General features: G+C 47.4%; 1 protein-coding gene across 1 annotated transcript in view; it reads right to left on the bottom strand.

The window, feature by feature from the left end:
• The window catches only part of EML6 (EMAP like 6), a 928771-nt gene that overhangs the window by 128297 nt on the left and 778103 nt on the right, over window positions 1-22371 (bottom strand). Inside the window, exon 31 of the mRNA XM_078649484.1 lies at window positions 17945-18118. Within this exon, the coding sequence (XP_078505610.1) occupies window positions 17945-18118 (174 nt within the window). The remainder of the gene's footprint in view (window positions 1-17944; window positions 18119-22371) is intronic.

The following is a 22371-nucleotide window of genomic DNA, read 5'->3' as shown; positions in this document are numbered from 1 at the left end:
TGGATGTTCCTTTGAAGTGGGAGAAGTTTCTAGAGGCTACCTCTTGAAGTGCACAGGCGTACTGCCTCCCCTACCAGCTCCAGATTAACTACAGGGGGTATGCAGCCCTTGTGTGGAGGCAGGACACAGCCTATTCAAGTGTAAGTAGGGCTGTGTCCAGCTCCGTCCTCCCACCTGCCAGTGATGGACCATCCAGGCACACATAAGCTCTCTATTGAATGTGGCTCTCTAGGAGGAATACACAAAGCCCAACTTTCAACAACATCTAGTCATCTGACCCATGCACTAAATGACTAAAGCAAGAAAATGGCAACTTTCAAAAAGTGGCATTTTCAAAATTGCAATTTAAAATTGCGACTTTACCATAAGCAAGGATTTTTAATTACAATTCCAAAGACACCAAACATGAACTAGTTATCTGTGCCCATTTGGAAGTAACAGCTTATTAAATATCATAAGATAACTCCAAAGTTATATTATGAGAGAGGTAGGCCCTGCAGAAGTGAAAAACAAGTTTAAGAGCTTTTCACTACCAGGACATGTACAGCTTAAATGTGCATGTCCAACTTTTTTAATGCACTGCTCTGCCTTATGGGCGGACCAGGGCTTACCCTAGGGGTGACCAGGGGCATAACACAGGCCTCCGCAGCCCCCGCGTAGCAGGGGGGGGGGCCCGCGCTCCATGGACCCCCTCAGGCAGAGCCAGTAAGCACTACACACTACACATCTGTGACCGTTTTTAATAGGTAATTAATTGATAGGTAGGGGTTACGTAACTTACGTTATGATACGCTCGCTCTAGACTTCATAAATTATGGGAGAGGGGTTGCTCCAGCCAGGGGCCCCCTCAGCAGAGCCATCAAGCCGTACACATCCGGCGTGAAGGTAATTAATTAATAGGTAGCACTATCAGCTAGTATGTAACAAACTTACGCTCGCTCAAGCTTCTAGACTTGTCTTCACAAATTAAATGGTAAACCCTAAAATGTAAAAATGGTAATGTGCACTCTGCGCAGCGTGCAGATGTCTCTGCTGCGATGTCTGCGCAGCCTTAGGGTGGGGCTGGTGTGTGACCAACAATTGCCATGGGCATTGCGGTTCGGCAATTAAAAGTGCGCATGACTGGTGAGGAGAGGAGGTATCCCAGGCCAGAGACGATTGAGAGACTGCGTGCGAAGTCCCTTGGCTAGCCTTGTTTGCCCTGTCTTCTGCGGCCCACGCAGGTGAGGGAGTCTGTCGGTTCCAGACAGTTGGGATGGAATGTGGGAGAGAGGGAAGTATGTATCATCATCTGCAAAGCGGGCCGGGATTAAAAACCAAAGATATTATAGGCCCCGGCCCGGTTCTGCGCTATGGAGACCGTGAAGATACATATCTTCAGTTACAGTGAGAGCAGAGCGAGGTGGGGTCTGCGGCATGCGCACCAGTCGCGGACCGTGGCGTGGTTGGTTGCAATAAATCAAAATGTTTACTCATGAGAGTCGCATGCCTCCATCCATCCACCCGAGGTTTAGGCGGGACAGTGCTGCACAAAACAGCTATTATTGTTCCTGTCCGGGTCCCCGCATTGGCAGGCAGGGTTCCTTTCATGTTTCCTCCTGGGTGCTGCATCGTCATGTCTCCAAGATGGGTGTACTCGCAGACAGTCACCTCCGCCACACATCTAGGCTTTCTAACGGTCCCACCAGCTCCTTGTAGTCCACTCACAAGTGCCAGGCCTGTTGTGCCTGGCACTGCCACGTAGGCCTCAGATGCAGGCCAGTCCTTATGGCCTTGATCGGGTCTGCACCAGCGTTCCAGTTGTTATGGTCGCCATTGCCAATGTATCTCCGGCACAACTTCAGGTTTCAGAAGTACAATGCCAGGATTATGAAGGATGAAAGGGGGCCGGAGGCAGAGATTGTCACCGTGACAATCATCACGATTAAAAACCACATGCCATCAGCATAGAGAGATGATAGCTATATACTATCGGGGAGGGGGTGGCAGTAACTGGTATCGAGGAAGGGGTGGCAGTAACTGGTATCGAGGAAGGGGGTGGCAGTAACTGGTATCGGGGAAGGGGGTGGCAGTAACTGGTATCGGGCAGGGGGTGCAGTAGCTGGTATCGGGGCGAGGGGGCGCAGTTGCAAGTACAGAATTCATAACCCCAGATTTGCATGAAGGCCTTTGGCCCTGAAAGCCCACACAGTAATCTGAGACTAATCACTTCATCACACAAGCACTGAGTAGGCCACAATAACCGTACTTTCAAGTATGACTCAATACCTAGTCCTCTCGTAATTATCCACCTGCGCAGATACCAATGGTCTTCTGTGCAACACCCCGGGGCCCTTGTATGTATTAACATGACGTGACCACTCCTGGAGGGGACTGGATGTCGTGTCACACACTCCGGGTTCTAGTAATCCGTATACCCTATATCACAATACAGCAACGACTGAAGCAAAACTGTATTTATCTGCCTAATCTCCTGTGAGAGCCTGATGGCTCTCAAAATCTTGTGATAAATGCCTAAGAAAAACTCAATCAGCCACGTAATGTATAAAGTGTAATATCACAGTATATTAAGACTGTTTTAAAAAGTACCAATACGGAATATTCAATAGCAGCAGCTCTGTCACTGCTTGTGGTGGTATTTTTATGTCAATCCCAGCGAGGTAAAAACTTCCTAAACCCACAGTGCCGCTGAGTCCCAATCCTACTATTCATCTGACTGCTACAAGCTTCTAACTTATTTTGCTATTTTTACATTTATGCTTTAGAGAGGTGGCCTAACGGGATTCTGAATGTATACCTCACACACGCTTTCTTCTTTATTAGCAACTAGCTGTACCCAGCCACGCATTGCTGTTGCTCAGTCTAGTTAAATGGAAGAGAAAGAAAAGAGTAAGTGCACGTTTCTAATATGTTTAATTTCACAATGCTTGTGGGTATACAATGTTTTTGTGACTATTGTCTGTATGTGTCCCTTGTAGTTGTTGCGCAGCAAGCAAATCAATAGGGTCGGATTGGCCTTTCGATTAAAAACACGCGCGCATTGTACAAACGTGTATTCAAATCCAACGTTGTGTATATATAAACACGCGCTAATGTTGCAAAGTGAACCAACTCCTCCCCCCTCCCTCCACCCACTTCCCGGTCTGCCATCCTGACACCAACTGTCCATCCTAATATATGTAGACTATTGTCTTATGCGTCTATTGTGGTTGTTGCGCAGAAACCAAAACAATAGGGTCTGTTCGGCCTTTCGATTTAAAACACGCGCGTATTGGACACACGCGTATTCGAATCCAACGTTGTGTATATATAAACACGTGCTTAATCGAATCCAACGTTGTGTCAAATTTTCAAAGCAATCGGTGAAGAACTTTCGGAGATTTAAGATTTTGAACAAATGAACATTAACATTTTTATGTGTCTGTTCGGGCTTTCGATTAAAAACACGCGCGCATTCGACACGCGTGTATTCAAATCCAACGTATCCAACGTTGTGTATATATAAACACGCGCTTAATTGAATCCAATGTTGTGTCAAAATTTCAAAGCAATCGGTGAAGAACTTTCAGAGATTTGAGATTTTGAACAAACGAACATTGACATTTTTATGTGTCTGTTCAGGCCTTCGATTAAAAACACTCGCGTATTCGACACAAGTGTATTCGAATCCAACGTTGTGTATATAAAAACACGCGTGTGTTTGAATCTAACGTTGTGTCAAAATTTCAAAGCAATCGGTAAAGAACTTTCGGAGATTTACGATTTTGAACAAACGACCATTTAAATTTTTATTTATGTATGACTTTCCGATATTTTGTTGCTATTACATTTTGTTTTTTATCATTCTCACTCTATTTTATCTCAAATGAAAACCACAAACTGCATGTTTATTTTTACATTTATTTATTGATTCAAATGTTAAAACTTCTCGTTTTAACAATGAAAAAGTCAAGTCCATTCAATTGACTATAATGGTAAACACGCATGGACAAAGGCAATATGTCTGGCTTTTGTATACTGAATGTGCACAAACGCACTAAGCATAAAACACAAAAACAAGCAGAGAGACAAACACACTTACAGGCACCAATTAACAGACAGACAGCCACGTATGCATACAGACCAAAAATATACAAACAAGCATAAAACAGGCCAAAATAAACACGGACCACTATACACACTGGGGTAAATAATGTGCACATAACACTCAGGAGGCACAGAGGGATGCGCAGCAGGATTGATACGGCGATGGTCCCCAGAGGAGCATAGGGTGATGTGGCAAAGGAGCAAACTGTTGTCGTCTTTAGGGGACCACAGGATGATGTGTACCAGATGTGTATGTACCAGGGGAACCCAGGGTAATGTGCAGGAAGGGATTAATAAGTGCTAGTGCCAGGGCCGCATTGGGTGTTGTTCGCCAGTGGTGACTACTAAGTGATGTGTAGTTTGTGCATCCGGCACCAAAGGGTGATGTGCAGTAGGGGACACAGCCTGGGTCACACACACCTGCCGGTCACTGCAGTACTAGTTTGTTAATTTTGTGCAAGAAAGCTATGACAGTAACTGCCTACCTTGAATATGGTTTCGCCAATATTTGATATTTATACGTTTATATAGCACCCGAATCACCCCATCAGGGATATCTCTGCGCTGGGGCAGCGTGCTTCAGCCAGACAAACACACTTCAGAAGAGACAGCTTCCTGAAATGTAGGAGGTTCTGGCATTTGCGTAGTTGGCAGGGAAGTTTGTTCCAGATGATCATTTATTAATGGAACCTCCGGTGAAAACATGCATGACATTTGCCATTTTGAGGAATGTTCACATTTGAGGAAATATCGCTAAGGACAGACCCCATGAGGAACAAATGAGTAAGCCTAGGGACAGAACTGGCCATGAGATTGATTCTATGGGGATGCAGTAAGAAGGCGATTGAGAAGCATGATAGAACGTGTGGTCCCTCTCGGGGAGATTATGTAGTGGTCTTGTGGACAAGATGCATACTTTGGATCGAGGAGACCTGGGCAGAGATCATGGGTTCCCCACTATAGCACATTTTGTGATACTGGCTTGGGACGGGTCATTTGCTTTATTTCTCCATCCCTCCGCTTATATAGCTGCCAATATTGACGGAGCGCTTTGGAATGAAATATTGCGGTTTGCAGTGTTATGTACATAAGTGTGCCTTTGCATTTCTTCCATCAGCGTCTACTTATGATTGCGCTTGTGATAACGGTAGATGTCACATCCTTTCCATGTTGAACCATTAGGTTTCTATTCTTGTCATGTGTCTTAGCTACTTACATTCTGTCTGTGAGTCTAAAAGGTATAAGATGCCCTTGTGCCAATCATGGACCAAGAGCAAGAACGTGCTAGATAACTCTGCAGGTTCAAAACACTCTTTAGTGTCCTTTTTAGGAGATCACTGGTTCAAGAATCATGGCACAGGCAGCTCGGGCCTGGCTGGTAGTGGCAAGTTGAAGAAAGTCAGACAACAACAACAGCCAGCCCTGCAAACAGCATGTTAAGTTAACAATTCATTTTTCAGTGTAAGCAGCAACGCACGATCGGCTGCCTGAAGTTTAATGTCCCCATGGCTGCTGAGCATGGCTGCAGGCTCTAGGCTTAGGCTGCCGGTAGGCAGTGGCCTGCCCACTGCAACCTAGTGTATGCCTCACAGAGCCTGAGGGTGGCTTGCCCAAAATCATGCCTGGCAGACGGTGCGTGCTGTAGTGTAGCCTCCATAACATCTTAATGCTTATGTATTGTTATGGTATTATTGCTCTATATTTTAGATACCTAATAATCGCAATTGAAATGTATGTCGCACATAAGCAATCAAAAAAACTTGTCAGCAATGCCGCAGGTACGAGCGCACATTATTTCAAGGGCCTGTTGGCAAATGCAGCCGGCTTTCTGGCAGCCGTGCTTGGTTTGTATCTTGGGGGTAATTTAAAACAGGTGGGTGTCTTCTGACAGTCAGACTAGCTGTTGGTTTTGCTGTGGGATACTGCACAGCTCCTGCCTCAACCTGAGGATAATGCAGTACTGCCACTATGGTGCCTGACCATGCCCAATTCAGTGACACACTTAGGCAGCTAAGATGGATCTGTGTGTTGTAACTGTTCATGTTGGGGCTGCCCTGCATCCTGTTGGGTCGGGTCCCGTGGAAAGAGAGGCAGCCCTGGAGTCCCGGTGCTCTCCTTATTGATTACTGGCATGGAGAGGGCCCAATGTGGCAAAGGCTGGCAATCTTAGGGGCGCCAGATGGGTGGTGGGTCAAAGTGGTAGGTGGTGGACCGGGCCCTCCATGTGCTTTGCAGGGGGGCCTCCTCAAGTTTCGTTACGCCACTGGGGGTGGCATATGTATTAAAAAGGCAGGTTTGGGCCTGGCCAAAGGTTTATTTTGCCAGGTTGAAATGGCAGCTTAAAACATCACAGACAGCATGAAATGGCAGGCCTAAGACATGTTTATAGGGCTACTTAAGTAGGAGTCACAGGTGACATGTATTAAAAAGGAAGGTTTGGGCCTGGCCAAAGGTGTATTTAGCCAGGTTGAAATGGAAGTTTAAAACTTCACACAGAGGCTGCAGTGGTAGGCCTACGACATGTTTAAAGAGCTACTTAAGTGGGTGGAACAATAAGTGCTACAGGCTTAGTAGTAGCATTTAATTTACAGGCCCTGGGTACCTGTAGTGCCAAAGCAAATTAAATACACCAATTGGCAATAAGCCAATGTTACCATGTTTTAAGGAGTGAGCACATGCAATTTTGCACAGGTAGCATTGGTAAAGTACAGAGTCCAATTGGCAGTAAAAACGAGATTAGCAAAAATGGAGGATGAAGGCAAAACGTTTGGGAGAAGACCACCCTAAGGCTGACAGGTCTAAAATATATAATAGAATTCCAAATGCTTTGAGATATAAGGACCACTAAATGGGCCTTCCTAATGGTGCAGCCAACAAAAAACATTTATTGTTTACAAGCAAACTGTCAGAGCCCCTTTCAGTGGCCCACGGGGCAGGCAGGGGATACTGGGTCCTGCCTTGGTGATTACGGCTTTTTACTCCTGCTGTCCTGGGGCACAACCTACTATAGGCTCTACGCAACTGGGCCAAGTACTACCTTGTCAGCATTTGACTCTCAGTGGCAGAGGGGCTGGAGCAGTCCAAGGCTTTTGAGGGGGAGGTACAGTGTCAAATAGTTGTTAACACACAGCGCGACGTGCCCTCCAGCAGCACCAATAAATCCGGTCCAGCCCAATACCGAGTTTTATGGAAAACAAGTATTTATTACACAAATTCAAATTTACCACTGTAAATAACCAACACAGTACGCTGCAGCGCTACTTCTAGCGCTTCGTACGAGTTCACCAGAGTACTTCCAATCTAGGCCCATTCCTCTGTTCTGAAGTGTCTAGATTGTGCGTCAGGTGACTTTTCCCAGACGCAACACCCCTTGGCTGTAAGCATCTGTTCACCAAGGGGCCGATTAGGATGGCGGACGGATTGCCCCCGCCGGGCTGGCGGTAGCCACCTCTGGCCCTGCGGGGACAATCCGTCCGCCATTCTCACAGAAATGACCCCCCCGCCACATTAGGATGGCGGGGGAGTCCGCGGCGGACGGCAAGACCGTCCGCCGGTCGCCTTCGTGACCGGTGGAAAAAAGTGCTTACATATGGTGGCGGTGTCTGCGAGACACCGCCAACCATATTACGATGCCGGCGGACCTATGCCTTTCCACGGCGGCATTGCCTTTGCTTTGCTTTGGGGGGCCGTTGCGGGCCCCCAGGGTGAAGCGGGGGTGGGGGTGCACATGGTGGGTACCTATGGTACCCCCCTGCGTTTCAAAGTACAACATGGCAGGCATCGCGCGGTGCCTGTCATGCTGTGCTTTGAAACGCACAACATGCATTTTTAGTATTGCGGCGGATGGTGCATTCAGCACCGCCCGCCGCAATGTTAAAAATGCGGGATGCACCCGCCACTGTGGCGGGTGCATCCTAATTCGATGCACGGCACCTCCGCCCCTGGCGGACGGTCCCTTCCTACAACGGGATGGCGGACAAAGTCCGTCCGCCATCCTAATCGGCCCCAAAGTCCGTACTCAGTGCCTGCAAGTCTCTTGAACAGTTTCCACATGCAGCACTTCTCATCTTAGTTCCTAAGTCTCCAAGAGCCCCTGTTTGAGATGTTTACCTAGGTGGGAGCAACAATATACCAGTCCCCTTCTATGCTCCAGCACTGGGTTAGAAGTGCTGCTTCCTGGCATGAGGCAGAGTACCTTCAGTGACCCATTTAATTTTCATTTATTATCTTTATTAGATTTACATGTAAGGAAACCATAAAAGTACACAGTAAAAGCATAACATTTAGAACAAAATCACATTTTAAGGTGCCCACTCCCAGTAGCAAAGCATATAAATGTAAGATGGGGCGGCGCAGGTTCTTAAAACCTAAAAACAAAAACCTACTTTGGCCCGCCATGTTAATGGCTAAAACGTCCTGGTGCCTCCCTTGCAATTCAATTCAATTTCCTCTATTCTGCTACAAAAGTGTCCTTAAAATAAATTTTAAATCACAAAGAAACATTAAAAACTAACATTCCATATAAAATATTAAAGTAAATATTCATGACCATATACTTTAAACCATCTATAGGCCACTGCTAGATTGTGTTCATCGACATAAGGGCTTGCACTGCAGTTTCAGGAAAATTTCCACAGAGAAAATGCTTTTGTCATCAATGAGTTGGAGCAATTTCCTGTATACTTCTCTATAATTACTGGTAGCAAACCTTTTGATTAGGGGAAGTAAAATTATTTTAGTGTAAGTAGAAAAAACCACAGAAGAATACAGAGTGTAGCAGCAATTGGCCTGAACTCCCATTGGGGTGGAGTCAACATTTTCCTGAAATCCTAGGGTAAAGCATAACATATGTTTGACAGTGCCTGCCCTAAATCGAAACAAAACAGCTCTCCCATTACCACATAGGTTTTGTCAGGTACATCGCCATTAGTCTGTCCCAGCGGTTAGCTCCACGTTGAAATCTGGGGCTTAGAGTCCTGCCCCTGGTATTGCTTGCTGTGTCCCACAGAGTGTGAACCGCAGTGTCTCTAAGTGGGCGCCTTCTGGCGCTGGAAGAAACGTTGGCGGAGTGGGCTATTCCAGCCACGTTGAAGTCTGGGGCTGGGAGTATGGGTCTCCAGCACAGTGGGAACCCCGCAGTGCAAAGTAGGCACCTCTTGGTGCTGGAGAATGTCAACCGTATGAGTGGTTCCTGCTACATTAAAGTCTGGGGCTAAGAGTCCTGCCCCTGATATTGCCTGCAGTCTCCTGTGCAGCAGGAACTCCCGCGGCTCTAGGTAGGCGCCTCCTGGCGCTGGGAGGAACGCCGGCAGTGGGGGCGGCTCCTGACACATGGAAATCTGGGGTTTAGAATCCTTCCCCTGGTATTACTTGTGGTCTCCGGTGACACAAGACCCTCCTCTGGCAGTGGAGAACCCCTTCGAAAGGAGTTGGTGGTCCAGGGAAAAGCAGGAGTCTTCCAATCATGCAGCATCCTTTTCAGCAGGGCAGTATGGCAGCCAACGGCAGGTAAGCAGCTCCTGGGCTCCTTGGGCTCGGTGATGCACACACAGTGTCGCAGATAGCAGCCCCAAAGTCAAGAAGGTCTCCCTTTTACAGCACGTTTGCTTGGTTCTTCGGATGATGGCCCCGACAAAGCACTTGGGAAGTGGCCAAATTCTTCAACGATGATGGTCCTCAATCTGTAATAACAGGATATGGCCCCACCGATGTCTCTGTGCAATGGCCCACAACAGACACTCAAAATGGCCATCAGCGCACTGTGGCAGGCAGGCTGGTGCTCCAAACTCAGGACAAGTGTTTTTGGCATCCTTGCCAGTATCCCCCTGGTCAGCTGGGAGACCAGCAGTCCTCGATCCCTTGTTGCAGCAGCTCAAGTCATGGTAATCTTGTCCAGTGCTTAATTTGTAAAATATGAAGTGTAGGTGCTCAATAGTTTGTCGGAGGCCACACCTACTGTTCTCCAGCTCCACCCACTTCTTCCACTGGCTCCACCCACTTACTCTATTAGTTCCACATCCTTAACTGGCACAGCTAAAAGTCAGATGTAATACCCAATCTGAATTTCAGCAAGGGAGCCTTGCTCATAGTAAACAGTGCAAGATTGCCAAGTGTGAATCACAAGCTGTGGCACCCACTGCCATGTGCTACCATCACCTTATGTGCATTACTTGCGCTTGCAAACTTTTAAAAGTTACAAATTAATAATGCATATTTCATACAAGTTTGTACATAAATAATGCTGCACAGCACTAAACAACACCGCAGTCATATCTTAACAGACTACAAACGAACTCGTGCATGGCTGATGCCACCAGGGTTTAAGTTTCATCAACTGGGCTGGAGGGCATTTGTATTCAAAAAGAGGATGAGGATCACAACTTTGTATACGTAATTGGGGTGGTTTCTCATCCAGATATTCTTTAAGGCAAGGCAAAGTAGGCAATTATTCTGGCCCCCACCTCCCAAGGCCCTCCCCGGTATTCTATCTCTCACTTATTTGCTTCTATTTTTCTCTCTAAATCTCTCGCCCCCACCCCTTCTACCTCTAACTCTGATTGTCATTCTACCTATCCCTCCCTCAACACCCTGTCTATATATCTTTCTTTCTCTCCTCGCCCATCTCTTGCTACGTCATCTCTCTCTTGGTATCTGACCTCACCCCTCTTTACCGGTCTCTCTCTGTTTCCTACCCTTCCTCCCTACCCTCTGCTAAATTATTTTTCACCCCCAACCTCCCTCTTGCTGCTACCATGCTTCTGGTGCTGGTACTCTTTCTTCACTTTATTATTACTACCAGTCTGGTAGTAATAATAAAGTGAAGAAAGTAGAGGCATAAATAAACTTCATTAAGCCCCAGGTATTTCCGTAGTAGACACACACTGTAGCTCTGCCGGCCTTTGCCAAAATAAAGAAACAATGAATTCCTAAGAAAAATAAATCTGCATGAGTCACTCAAGAAAGCCAGGGGCACGAAGAGTCCACTATCCAAGGGGCCGCCTGTTTAATCAAATGCTATTATGCTCAGGTAGCATTGAATAGGGCTTGTCACAAGGTCACAACATAAATATCATACTTACACGAGTGTTTTCCTACACAATTGGGGGGTAGCTAGAGATTTTCACCCACACACTTCAACCGGACATCCCCTCGGTGTAACACTTCTTTCTTGACACCTCTCAGACCACACAAGGGAATGCAAAAATACATCTCTGGTCAAGGCTGTTTAAGTCGAATTTGTACCTACAGCTGAACTACCAATGACCAGGAAAAAGGACAGACACCAGCTGCCCTCCAGGGTGCTTTATGGGCACTTTCAAAAGAAAATCATTTCTTACCTTCAAATTTGTGTCTTAAATATTACAATTGCAGAGACTAAAATTGCTTAATAAACAGCAGTAAACGACAACAGCAGACTCATTTGCAACCACCAATAGAAGAATATCACATTCATATTCATTGCCAAAATGACATCAGGCAGATCTACAAGAGGTGATATAAACAAAAACACTGGCAATATATTGGAACATGTAACCTCAGGCTCAAACACAAATTTCTTGTTACTGTGAAACACCAGCATCAACTGATACCACAGGAACGTCAAAACTGAAAACATGCCACATGATCAAACACAAACTATTTCAAAACAGCTGATGGGCAGATATAACAATCCGAAGTGTGAAAGCGGAGCCCAGCAGAAAGTTAAAGCAACTACAAGTTCACCGTAAATACTGCTTACATTAGCCAAGCTTTCGAGAACCTCCTCGATGTGGTTTACACCTAGACAAAGCAATCAAAACACCCTACAACAAGTAAATGCCACTTTTGTGCCTCATCGTGCATCTGAGTGTATTTTTTAGATGCTGGAGCCTGGATGTATCTACAAAACCATTTTAGAAATTACAACTCTGTCTTCATTAGGACCCCAGCGTACCCCCCCCCCTCCCACGCCCATACCCCATCCTGCAACCAGGGCTGAAAGCCGCACCGAATGGCCAGTATTATCATGAGTGACTCGGTGGTGTCAGACTCTTGAGAGAGGTGAGGGCGAGGCCAGTTGTGCGGCCTGGTATGCTGGGGTGTGCCAAATTAATTGCGAAAGCAGCGAATGCGCGCGCAATGCTTGCAATGCTCATCTGGAAAAAAATTGAGCACGCTGCTTTCCACGCACAGGCCCAACCCCCCCACACTGTGTCCAGGGGTTTGAAAGCTTCAATCCCGATGGCGGCCCTGGCCATCCCCCTGGTTACATCGGAGGCCACTGAAAGCAAGCAAGTCCAACAAACTCTGCTGAGTTGGAGCACCCGTGCCAGTTGCAGCTCAAGGATGGGCGGCGGGCTTCGCCCTCTTCGCGTCCGTGGTTGTCCTCCACAAGCATACACTCAGCCTTTAATTTTAACTGATGATTATCTAGGCCTACCAGCAGGCCTTGCCTCACCTAGTGCTGTGCTGCCTGACTGGTTGTAAGTGCTGGTATAACCACCAACGTGGTCCATATCGCGCTCGCCTCTCACTAGACAGTGCAAGAGGCGGCCGTCCACAATGACTTGTGAGGCCGTGTGGGTATGCTGGAGCGTGGTGGCAAAGCAGCATATGCGGGCGCATTCAATCTAAAAAAATCTGCGCACGCTGCCTGCTGCCGCGCACAGCCCCAACCCCCCCAGAAGACTGTCACCAAAGCCCTGCCCAACTCAGTGTCCAGCCCACTGGGCCAGCAACACTGAGCCGCAGCCGCTGTATTCAACCCTTCGTCGTCAAGAGATTCATTTCAGCATCAAGGAGATGGATCATTATTACTAATACTGACTGACGGAAATACAAAGTAAGTGAGAAGCGTGTGAGTCGGGAAGCAGTACTTAATGAACGTACACCACAGCAGTAACAGCAGCGCAACACTTATGGTGCCACGCATAAATAATTACTATGAAATCAATTAAGGGCACTAAACGCGTGTAGATCCGGCCCAGATATAATTAAGTACCGGTGCTAAGCACCGGCAAGCACCAGCACAAATTAAGCACTGATCTTGTCATAGCTTTAAACAACAAGTGGATTTTTAGCTTCAAATTTTGTAACAATATTGGCAGACAATCAATCAATCAATCAATCAATCATATCATTTGTAAAGTGCACTACTCACCCGTGAGGGTCTCAAGGCGCTGGGGTGGGGAATGCTGCTACTGCTCGAAAAGCCAGGTCTTGAGGAGTTTTCTGAAGGTCAGCAGGTCTTGGGTCTGCCGTAGGTGGATGGGGAGGGTGTTCCAGGTCTTGGTGGCGAGGTGGGAGAACGATCTGCCGCCTGGGGTCGCTCTTCGGAAGCGGGGGACTGTAGCGAGGGCGAGGTGGGCGGAGCGGAGCTGGCGGGTGGGGGTGTAGAAGCTGAGTCGTCTGTTGAGGTACGTTGGTCCGGTGCTGTGGAGTACCTTGTGTGCGTGGGTCAGGAGCTTGAAGGTTATCCTCTTGTTGACCGGGAGCCAGTGCAGGTCTCTCAGTTGGGGTGTGATGTGGCTGCGGCGAGGGATGTCGAGGATCAGGTTGTGCAGAGGCGTTCTGGATGCGTTGGAGCCATCTCAGGAGTTTGGCCGGGGCTCCTGCGTAGAGGGCATTTCCATAGTCCAACCTGCTGCTGACAAGGGCCTGGGTGACTGTTCTTCTCGTTTCAGTGGGGATCCACTTGTAGATCCTACGGAGCATGCGGAGGGTGTTGTAGCAGGAGGAGGAGACGGAGTTGACCTGTTTATTCATGGAGAGGGTGGAGTCGAGGATGAACCCTAGGTTGCGTGCGTGGTCGGTGGGTGTTGGAGAGGTTCCCAGTGCGTTGGCCACCAGGAGTCGTCCCAGGCCGAAGGGTTGGATCCGAGGATGAGGACCTCCGTCTTGTCCGAGTTCAGCTTCAGTCGGCTGTTCCTAATCCATTCAGCAACGGCCTTCATTCCTTCGTGAAGGTTGGTTTTGGTGGTGTGGGGGTCCTTGGTGAGGGAGAGTATCAGCTGGGTGTCATCGGCGTAGGAGAGGCTGTTGAGGTCGTGCCGACGGGCGACGTGGGCGAGCGGTGCCATGTAGATATTAAACAGGGTTGGGCTGAGGGATGAGCCCTGGGGTACGCCGCAGATGATCTCGGTGGCTTCGGAGCGGAAGGGGAGAAGGGGGACGCTCTGTGTTCTGCCGGAGAGGAAGGAGGTGGTCCAGTCCAGGGCCTTCTCTTGGATCCCAGCGTTGTGGAGGCGTGTTCGTAGGGTGTGGTGACAGACCGTGACGAAGGCGGCGACAGGTCCAGGAGGATGAGGGCCGCCGTTACTCCGTTGTGCAGCAGGGACTTGATGTCATCGGTGGCGGCGATGAGGGCAGTCTCGGTGCTGTGGTTGCTGCGGAACCCGGACTGGGAAGGGTCCAGGATGTTGTTCTCCTCGAGGTAGCGGGTCAGTTGTTCGTTGACGGTCTTCTCGATGACCTTTGCCGGGAACGGGAGCAGGGAGATGGGCCGGAAGTTCCTGAGGTCCTTGGGGTCTGCCTTGGGTTTCTTGAGTAAGGCGTTGATCTCAGCGTGCTTCCAGCTCTCCGGGAAGGTTGCTGTCTCGAAGGAGGTGTTGATGACTTTCCGGAGATGGGGTGCGATGGATGTGCTGGCTTTGTTGAAGATGTGGTGTGGGCATGGATCTGACGGAGATCCGGAGTGGATGGTGTTCATGATCTTGATGGTGTCATCGTCGTTGATGTTGACCCAGTAGAGCAGGCGGTTGGTGCGGATGGTAGTCGTGGGGGCGGAGGTCTCAGTGGTTGTCGGGGCGGTTGTGGCATTGAAACTGTCGTGGATGTCTTTGATCTTGCGGTGGAAGAAGGTGGCCAGCGAGTCGCATAGGTCTTGCGAGGGTGGGACGTCGTAGGTGTTGGAGCTGGGGTTGGAGAGTTCCTTCACGATGTTGAAGAGCTCTTTGCTACTGTGCGCGTTGTTGTCTAGGCGGTCTTTGAAGGAGGCCCTTTTGGTGGATCTGATGAGGTGATGGTGTCTGCGGGTGGCATTCTTGTGGGCGGCGTGGCTGTGCGGTGTTCGTTCACGGAGCCAGATCTTCTCCAGCTTTCGGCATTTTTGCTTGGGGGCCCGGAGGTCTTCAGTGAACCAGCTGGCTTTCTTTTTGGTATGATTGTTGGAGGGTTTCTTGATCGGGGCGAGGGTGTTGGCGCAGTCATTAATCCACTGTCTGAGGTTGCGGGCGGCGGTGGCGGGGTTGGTATGGTCGGCGGGGGGGCTTTGGGCAAGGGTGGTGGTTAGCTGGTCTTCGGTGACTTTGCTCCAGCAGCGGTGAGGCATCTGTTGGGCGCGGTGGTGCGTGGTGGGTTTCTTGAAGGTGAAGTGGGTGCAGCGGTGGTCGGTCCAATGGAGTTCGGTGGTATGGTTGAAGGAGACATGGGGGCTTGCGGAGAAGATGGGGTCAAGCATGTTACCCGCGGAGTGGGTGGGTGTTGTGACGAGTTGTCTTAGTCCGAGGTTGGCTAGGTTGTCGATCAGGGTGGTAGAGTTGGTGTCGTCATTGTTCTCGAGGTGGAAGTTCAGGTCCCCGAGGAGGATGTAGTCCATGGAGGCGAGGGCGTGTGTGCTGACGAAGTCGGCGATGGAGTCGCCAAACTGTGGTCGGGGTCGGGCGGTCTGTAGATGTGGGTTCCTCTGAGGGTGGTGTTTGGGTCGGTGTGGATCTGGAAGTGCAGGTGTTCGGCGGTGCTGAGGGTGTCGTCGGTGTTGGTCGAGACTCTGAGAGTGTTCCTGTGGACGATGGCGATTCCTTCTCCCCCTCTGTTGGTGCGGTCCTTGCGGGTGATCTTGTAGCCTTCCGGGACGGCTATGGCTATGTCGGATGCCGAGGCGGGGTTCAGCCAGGTCTCCGTCAGGAAGGCGACATCTGGGGAAGTTGAGTCGAGTAGGTTCCAGAGTTGAACGGCATGTTTTCGGGCAGAGCGGGTGTTGATAAGGATGCATCTTAGGTGGTTGGGCTCTTTCCTGGTCGGCAGCATGGTGGGGCGGATGCTTGTGAAGCTGCAGTTCCGGCAGGTGAAAGCTCCGTGGGTGCGCTTCGGGCGGCCAGGAAGCAGGTGTGTGATCGTCCGGTGTTGAGTGCGTGGAGGGTTCTGGCATCGTAGCGGTGTGGGACGTCGTGGCGTTCGTGGTGTCCAGGGGTCCTGGCGCTGGGCACGGTCCAGGCACAGACGGGCACAGACGGGCTTGCCTTAGGTGCGCCACCAGCGCGCCAGCACCGTGCCCGCTGAGTAGCGGTTTCCATATGAGGGGATGTGGGAGGGAAGAGCAGCTGGGAGGCGGGAGCGGGGCAGCAAATGGGATTGCAGGTGGGCAGGCCGCAGGGACGCAGCGGCGGGAAAAACGGGCGAGGGCCGCGGGAGAACTGGGCACAGGAAGGAAAAACAAGTACAGGCACAGAGGAATAAAAACAAGTCTGGGCAAGAAAGCAAGTTAGGCACAGGGGAATAAAAATAAGTCTGGGCAAGAAAGCAAGTACAGGCACAGGGGAATAAAAACAAGTCTGGGCAAGAAAGCAAGTACACAAATGTGATTTACAACCTGGCTCCTTTGAATTTAGTGTTTTGGGCATGAGGCTCTTTGAATTGTCCACTCCTTGGCTCTAGTCTGTGTTCACAGGCCTGACTGCCCAGCAGGGGTTGCACCTGACCTAAGGCCATGGATGCAGCCAAGGGTTACACCTGGGTGTCAGCCTCTCGCGAAATATGCCTCTCAAACCATCAAAGGTTTAAGCCTCCCATCTTTTATGATTCTTTGTTCCTGTAGTGTATTGTCTCCCTGCATAGCACCATTCTTGAATCATAATGTACCTTTGATGTTCACAGGGAATGCTATGATCCTGCTCCATGCCCCAGTGAAGATCTCCCCTGAAGTCCCAGAAATGTCAGCAATCCACATCTTCTGCTGGGTCTGCAGTCCACACCTCAATCTTAGAGTCAGCTTACCAAAATTTAACCCACTGCCTCCTTGTTATGTACTCCCACAGGTACACATATATGCAGTATCTAACACACAAACATGTGCATGCTTCAATGCACCACATTCCTCTTGTGAAGACCAAGCAAGTTGTGCATACAGCCCAGGAACTCGAGCATCGTGAGCCGGTAGGCTCCACCAATATGGCACAGGATGGAGGCCGACCAATCTACAGCTCACTAAACGGATGTGCTGCCTTGTCCACACTTGTTATCCGCAAATCTGTCCGAGGGCAGCAGCCCTACCCATTCTTGTAAAAGTGCTTTTGGCTCCCTCCCTGATTTATGGTAAATTGCAGTCCATCAAGGTAGGGCTAGGTCATGGCACACACGCATGATCCATGTATGTTGAAAACCAATTTTATAATCAGGGTTCCAGATCTACATGCAGCTGGGTAACTCTGGGCTAAGGTGCACGTCTTTTACTAAGCGGAGACTTTTCCTTCCCAACACAAACCCAGGAAGACAGATTTAACAATGAACCAATTTAACGTGGAGCCACAAATTTGTCTGATAGTTTGATGACTCTTGAATCAACACAAAATTCAAGTGATTTGAGTTTTTCCCGTTCAGACATGACATGTTTTGAGAGGAAGACAGCATTTTCGTCTTTACAATATACAACTGCTACACTGTAACCAGGAAAAATCAACTTCAACGGTATTTTTATAATGAAATGTTATGTGCATGTTAGATTTGTTCTAACACTTAAGACATGCGTCACTTCCAAAACTGCAATGAGTAAACAGAATTATTCACCAAATACACTAACCGCAGTGAAACCATGGCTCAAAATTCTATTTTCTGAAATTGTGTCCTAATTTGAGTAAACCTACTGCAGCAAATCTCCGCTTACCTTCTTGCCACCGCCACACTGTGATAGTATGTTCTGCATCTACTCCCACAGAGGCCAGCAGCTTCCCTGTAGCACTAAAATTAATATAGCCCACTCCTTTGGTATGGCAGCAGCGTAGAATGGAGAGAGTCTGCTTATTCATTGCATCCCAAACATGAATAGAAGGCGTTGTACCTACAGTTTGAACCAGGATGAAAAAAAGCCATTACAAATTCCATAATCAGAACAAATTGAAAACAGTTTGATATAGTACTGGAGATGGTGCAGTGCAGCCTATTGCCACCTTATAACAGCTGAGGAAGCATGTGGTGGTTTCTGGGGTGTATGGAATGCGACTACTTGTGGTTGAATAGTGAGAGACTAATGGCAGGTTTCATGCAAAATAAAATGTGCTGTGAACAATGGCATGTATCCCCATTTCAAGCAGATACAATCACCGGTAATGCAACATTTTCACACAATCCTGTTGAGCGGACGAGGAGAAAACAGTCTACAACACTCAAAGGTGTGGGAAAACCCTTACCTGTAAATTCTGTGATATCACCTGCATCGTGAGAGCAATGGCAAATGAGTAAGCATCGAGTGAAATAAATAGCTAAAATAAGACATGCGCCTAATGCCAAAACACAGCACCAAAAGTACAAAATATATTTCTTGAAAATGGAAATGAGTTAGCAAAAATAAACATATTTTTACTGACAAGTAAATAGTGTTTTATACATTGCATTAAAACACTTATGATATTGACGTTCATGCAGTTTGGCATACACTGCACCAGGCAAGAGTGATGCTGTATTAAATGAAAGGCTTATGATACTTTATGTCACAACCAGAGAGAATGGATTATCTAATGAGAGCTCTTATATTCATAAATGATGCTTTTGTTATTGCCCAGAAGAACAATTAAAAGAATTGTAAATCAAATGGAGAAATCTACGCTGTATAGGTTATCTCCTCTGCTGGGAACACCCATATCAGCCCAAAACCTTAACATGTGCACATTCCACCAAACTGGTAATATGGTTTGTATTACTAAGCTACATCTTTGGATTTAAATGTCTGCAGATCCAAATTGTGCAAATTAGGATCTGGGATTTACAATCACTGATATTTTTTTTAAACACCTAAAAAAGATTTATGTGCACAGAAAGATCTGAATTGGACCACTGTTCAGTGTCACTACAAACAGGAAAAGTTACTTTGAACTGGCTGTGAAAATAGACTGATCAAACACCACCCATGATATTTCAAGACTTTATAGTAGAATGCAAGAATGCAGCTGCTAAATAGCCAAATTAATTGAGCTTGTCTATCAGCCACTAATCCTTTCCCAGACAACGAGATCTATCAGCTTATTTTACTACCTGTGGTTGCCACTGGTTGCCTGTCTGGGGGAAGAGCAGTGATGGGGACTAGTAAAGATAACATGGATAGTTTAGCAAGGTCAATATCATTGTTCCTAATGATAGCTCCAAATTATACAACAATGGTCCTTGTGGCCGTTCATACGGCCCTTATTGAAATTTACTCATAATTTGTTATTCTTTTTCCAACCAAAAACAAACAGACGTTTGTGTGGAGAGCTTGGCAAAAAGCAGCTAAAAAGATATTAGGCGGGCGACATATTGAGTTACGTAACATAAAAGAGAAGCTACCACATTTTAGAAATTAAATTTTTTATAAATAATGTCACATTCATTGCAGATATTCCTCTCTAGGCCAATTAAAAATTATTTTTTTTCCAAAAGCATTCCAAATGTATTTAGGCTACAACAATGGCTGTATAGGAATTAAAAAATGCACATGGTTCTTGACATTGCAGGTTATATCTGAACACAAATACTACCTCAAAATGAAAACATCTAAAAAGAGGACATACAATTCAAACTCTCTACCAAAATAATTACATATTTTAATTTTAGTGCTCAACCCAAATTATATACAAATGCAGACATAAATATTCCCCACACACCACTTTCAATACAGTATATTTATTCGTACCTTATTTTATACTAAATACAAATTGTTCTGCTGGGCCTCTTCATTAAAATTTCACGTTTGCCAAACAAGACTTGTTCCGTGTATGTAAGTGTTTTTAGAAGATTTTTATATTTTATTGAACCATATAATAATTATTCAGTGTATGACAAGCGAAAAGGATGTGCTAACCAGAACAGAAACAAGCAAATCATGCAATGGAAATCACTGGGGAAGGAAATAAGTGCTTAAGGACCCGAGCATACCTATTTTTCGTAAATCAATGACATTTTAGGCTCCCTCACTACCCTACTATTTTAGAATGAGGCACACATTTTGAGAAGATTGTCTCCTCAAACTGTAGCATGCGTCAATTACAGTTTTGTTGAAATGCTCCGTGAGGTCATTAGCATTAGAAGTGGGGGGGGGGGGGGGGGGTGAGACTAAGTTGGGATTGGAGTTGATGTTCCAGTGCGCCAGGAGAGGTTTGTTTAAAGTTTCTAACTACGACTGCAGCTTTATTAATTTTTTTAGGGGCGGTGGGTGATATTGTGAACAGAATGAGATGATGGTCAGACCAGTCGATGGGGATGATGTTAGATAGGGATGTCAGATCTGGGTTGGAGATGATTGCGTCTAGGATGGCTCCTTTGGCGTGGGTTGGGGTGAGGCAAAGTTGCTGGAGGTCGCCAATCTCAAGGAGATTATTGACGAGGCTGATTGCCGGGTCATTAGATTCGTTTCAGTGGAGGTTGAGGTCTCCTAGGAAAAGGGTTTTGGAGCTGGAGAGTAACGATTTAGTGAGGAGGTCGGATAATTCTTCAGCAAAGGGAAGGGGTTCACCCGGGGGATGATAGATGGTATGCATTCGTATAGGGGTGGAGCATTTCATTTTGATTTTGGCGCCTAAGTATTTGAAGGTTGTGTAGTCAGTGTCATTAATAGGGGAGAGTTGAAAAGATCGTTAGGCCACGCCCAATTATTTTAGGTTGATCTCTTCTGAGAAAAGAGTAGCCAGGGGGGGAAAGAAGGTCGATGATGGGTGTTGAATGGTCTTTGAGCCAGGTTTCGGTAAGGAAGGCGATATCGATATCTTTGTTAAGAATGGTTTCTGAGATATCAGTCGCATGTCGAACAGCTGAACGGCAGTTGACGAGCATGCAGGTCAGGGGTTTGGGTTTGGCTGCAGGGGGGGTGAGTAATTGAATACTAGTGAGTTGGGGGGTCTCGGGGAGCTAGGAGGCTCCAGGATTCTGCTGGTTCCCAAAATAACAGGAATACTGGAGTGAAAGGGGGGAGATCCTTTAGGTGGGAGGTTGTTTAGGTAGGAGAGGCAGAGGGTAGAGAGGTCAATGGCGGAGTAGGTGTTAGAGGTTCGTATGGGTCTGTGAGAGCGGAAGAGGAGTGGCGTTGTTAACCCATGTTTGGGATCTAAGTGTTTTCGCACTCATCCAAGATCTCAAACATGTCATCGTCCCCCACCTGGACCAACATCATCAACGCCTCCCTCTCAACAGGGAATGTACCCATCTCCCTTCAACTCGGGCTAATCACTCTCATCCCCAAAAATCCCAAAGCTGACCCTAATAATCTCTGCCCCATCTCCAACCTTCCCCTCCTCTCCAAAGCCCTGGAAAAATGTGCCCTCCTCCAACTGGACAAACACATTGATATGTTTAACCTGCGTGAACCCCATCAATCTGGCTTCCGCAGAGGGTGCAGCACGGAAACCGCACTTCTCAAAATAGTCAATGATATTCACCTAGCCCTGGATAAGGGTGATACCTACCTACTCATCCTTCTTGACCTTTCCGCGTCATTTTACATTGTTTACCACCCAACCCTACTAAACACACTCAAAAACCGCTCCGGCCTCAGTGGCACTGTCCTTAACTGGTACACTTCATACTTTCAACATAGAACACAACAAATTAAAATTCAAAACAGCCTCTCTAACCTAACCTCTGTCTTCCTTGGCATCCCTCAAGGATCCATCCTCTCTCCCGCTTCCTTTAACCTCTTTATGGAACGCCTTACCCATATACTCAAACAAGAAAAAATCAACTACCACCTATATGCTGATGACACCCAATTGTACTATAAAATTAAATTCCATGCGGATATCATGTACCTTAACTCAGCCTTAACCAATATCCAAACCTCGTTCCACAACAATCATCTGAAACTCAACCCTAAAAAAACTGAGATCATCCTCTTCTCTCCCAAAAGCAATCCTCTCCCCATCCAAACATGGATCGCCTAAATTAATGCGCTAAACTGCTCTCTCTCCCTCGCCGATTCGGTTAAATCACTAGGCATCACTATCAACAATAAACTCACACTTAATTCCCAAATCAAGAACTCTGCAAAAAGTGCTCTCTTCACTCTCTGCCATCTCAAAAAAATCAAACCTTTTATCCCAGCTGAAGACTTCAAATTAATTATCCAGT

Source organism: Lissotriton helveticus, chromosome 6 (assembly GCF_964261635.1).
Source record: "Lissotriton helveticus chromosome 6, aLisHel1.1, whole genome shotgun sequence".
In the NCBI taxonomy this organism is placed as follows: Eukaryota; Metazoa; Chordata; class Amphibia; order Caudata; family Salamandridae; genus Lissotriton; species Lissotriton helveticus.
This window is presented reverse-complemented; position numbering and strand designations above follow the sequence as displayed.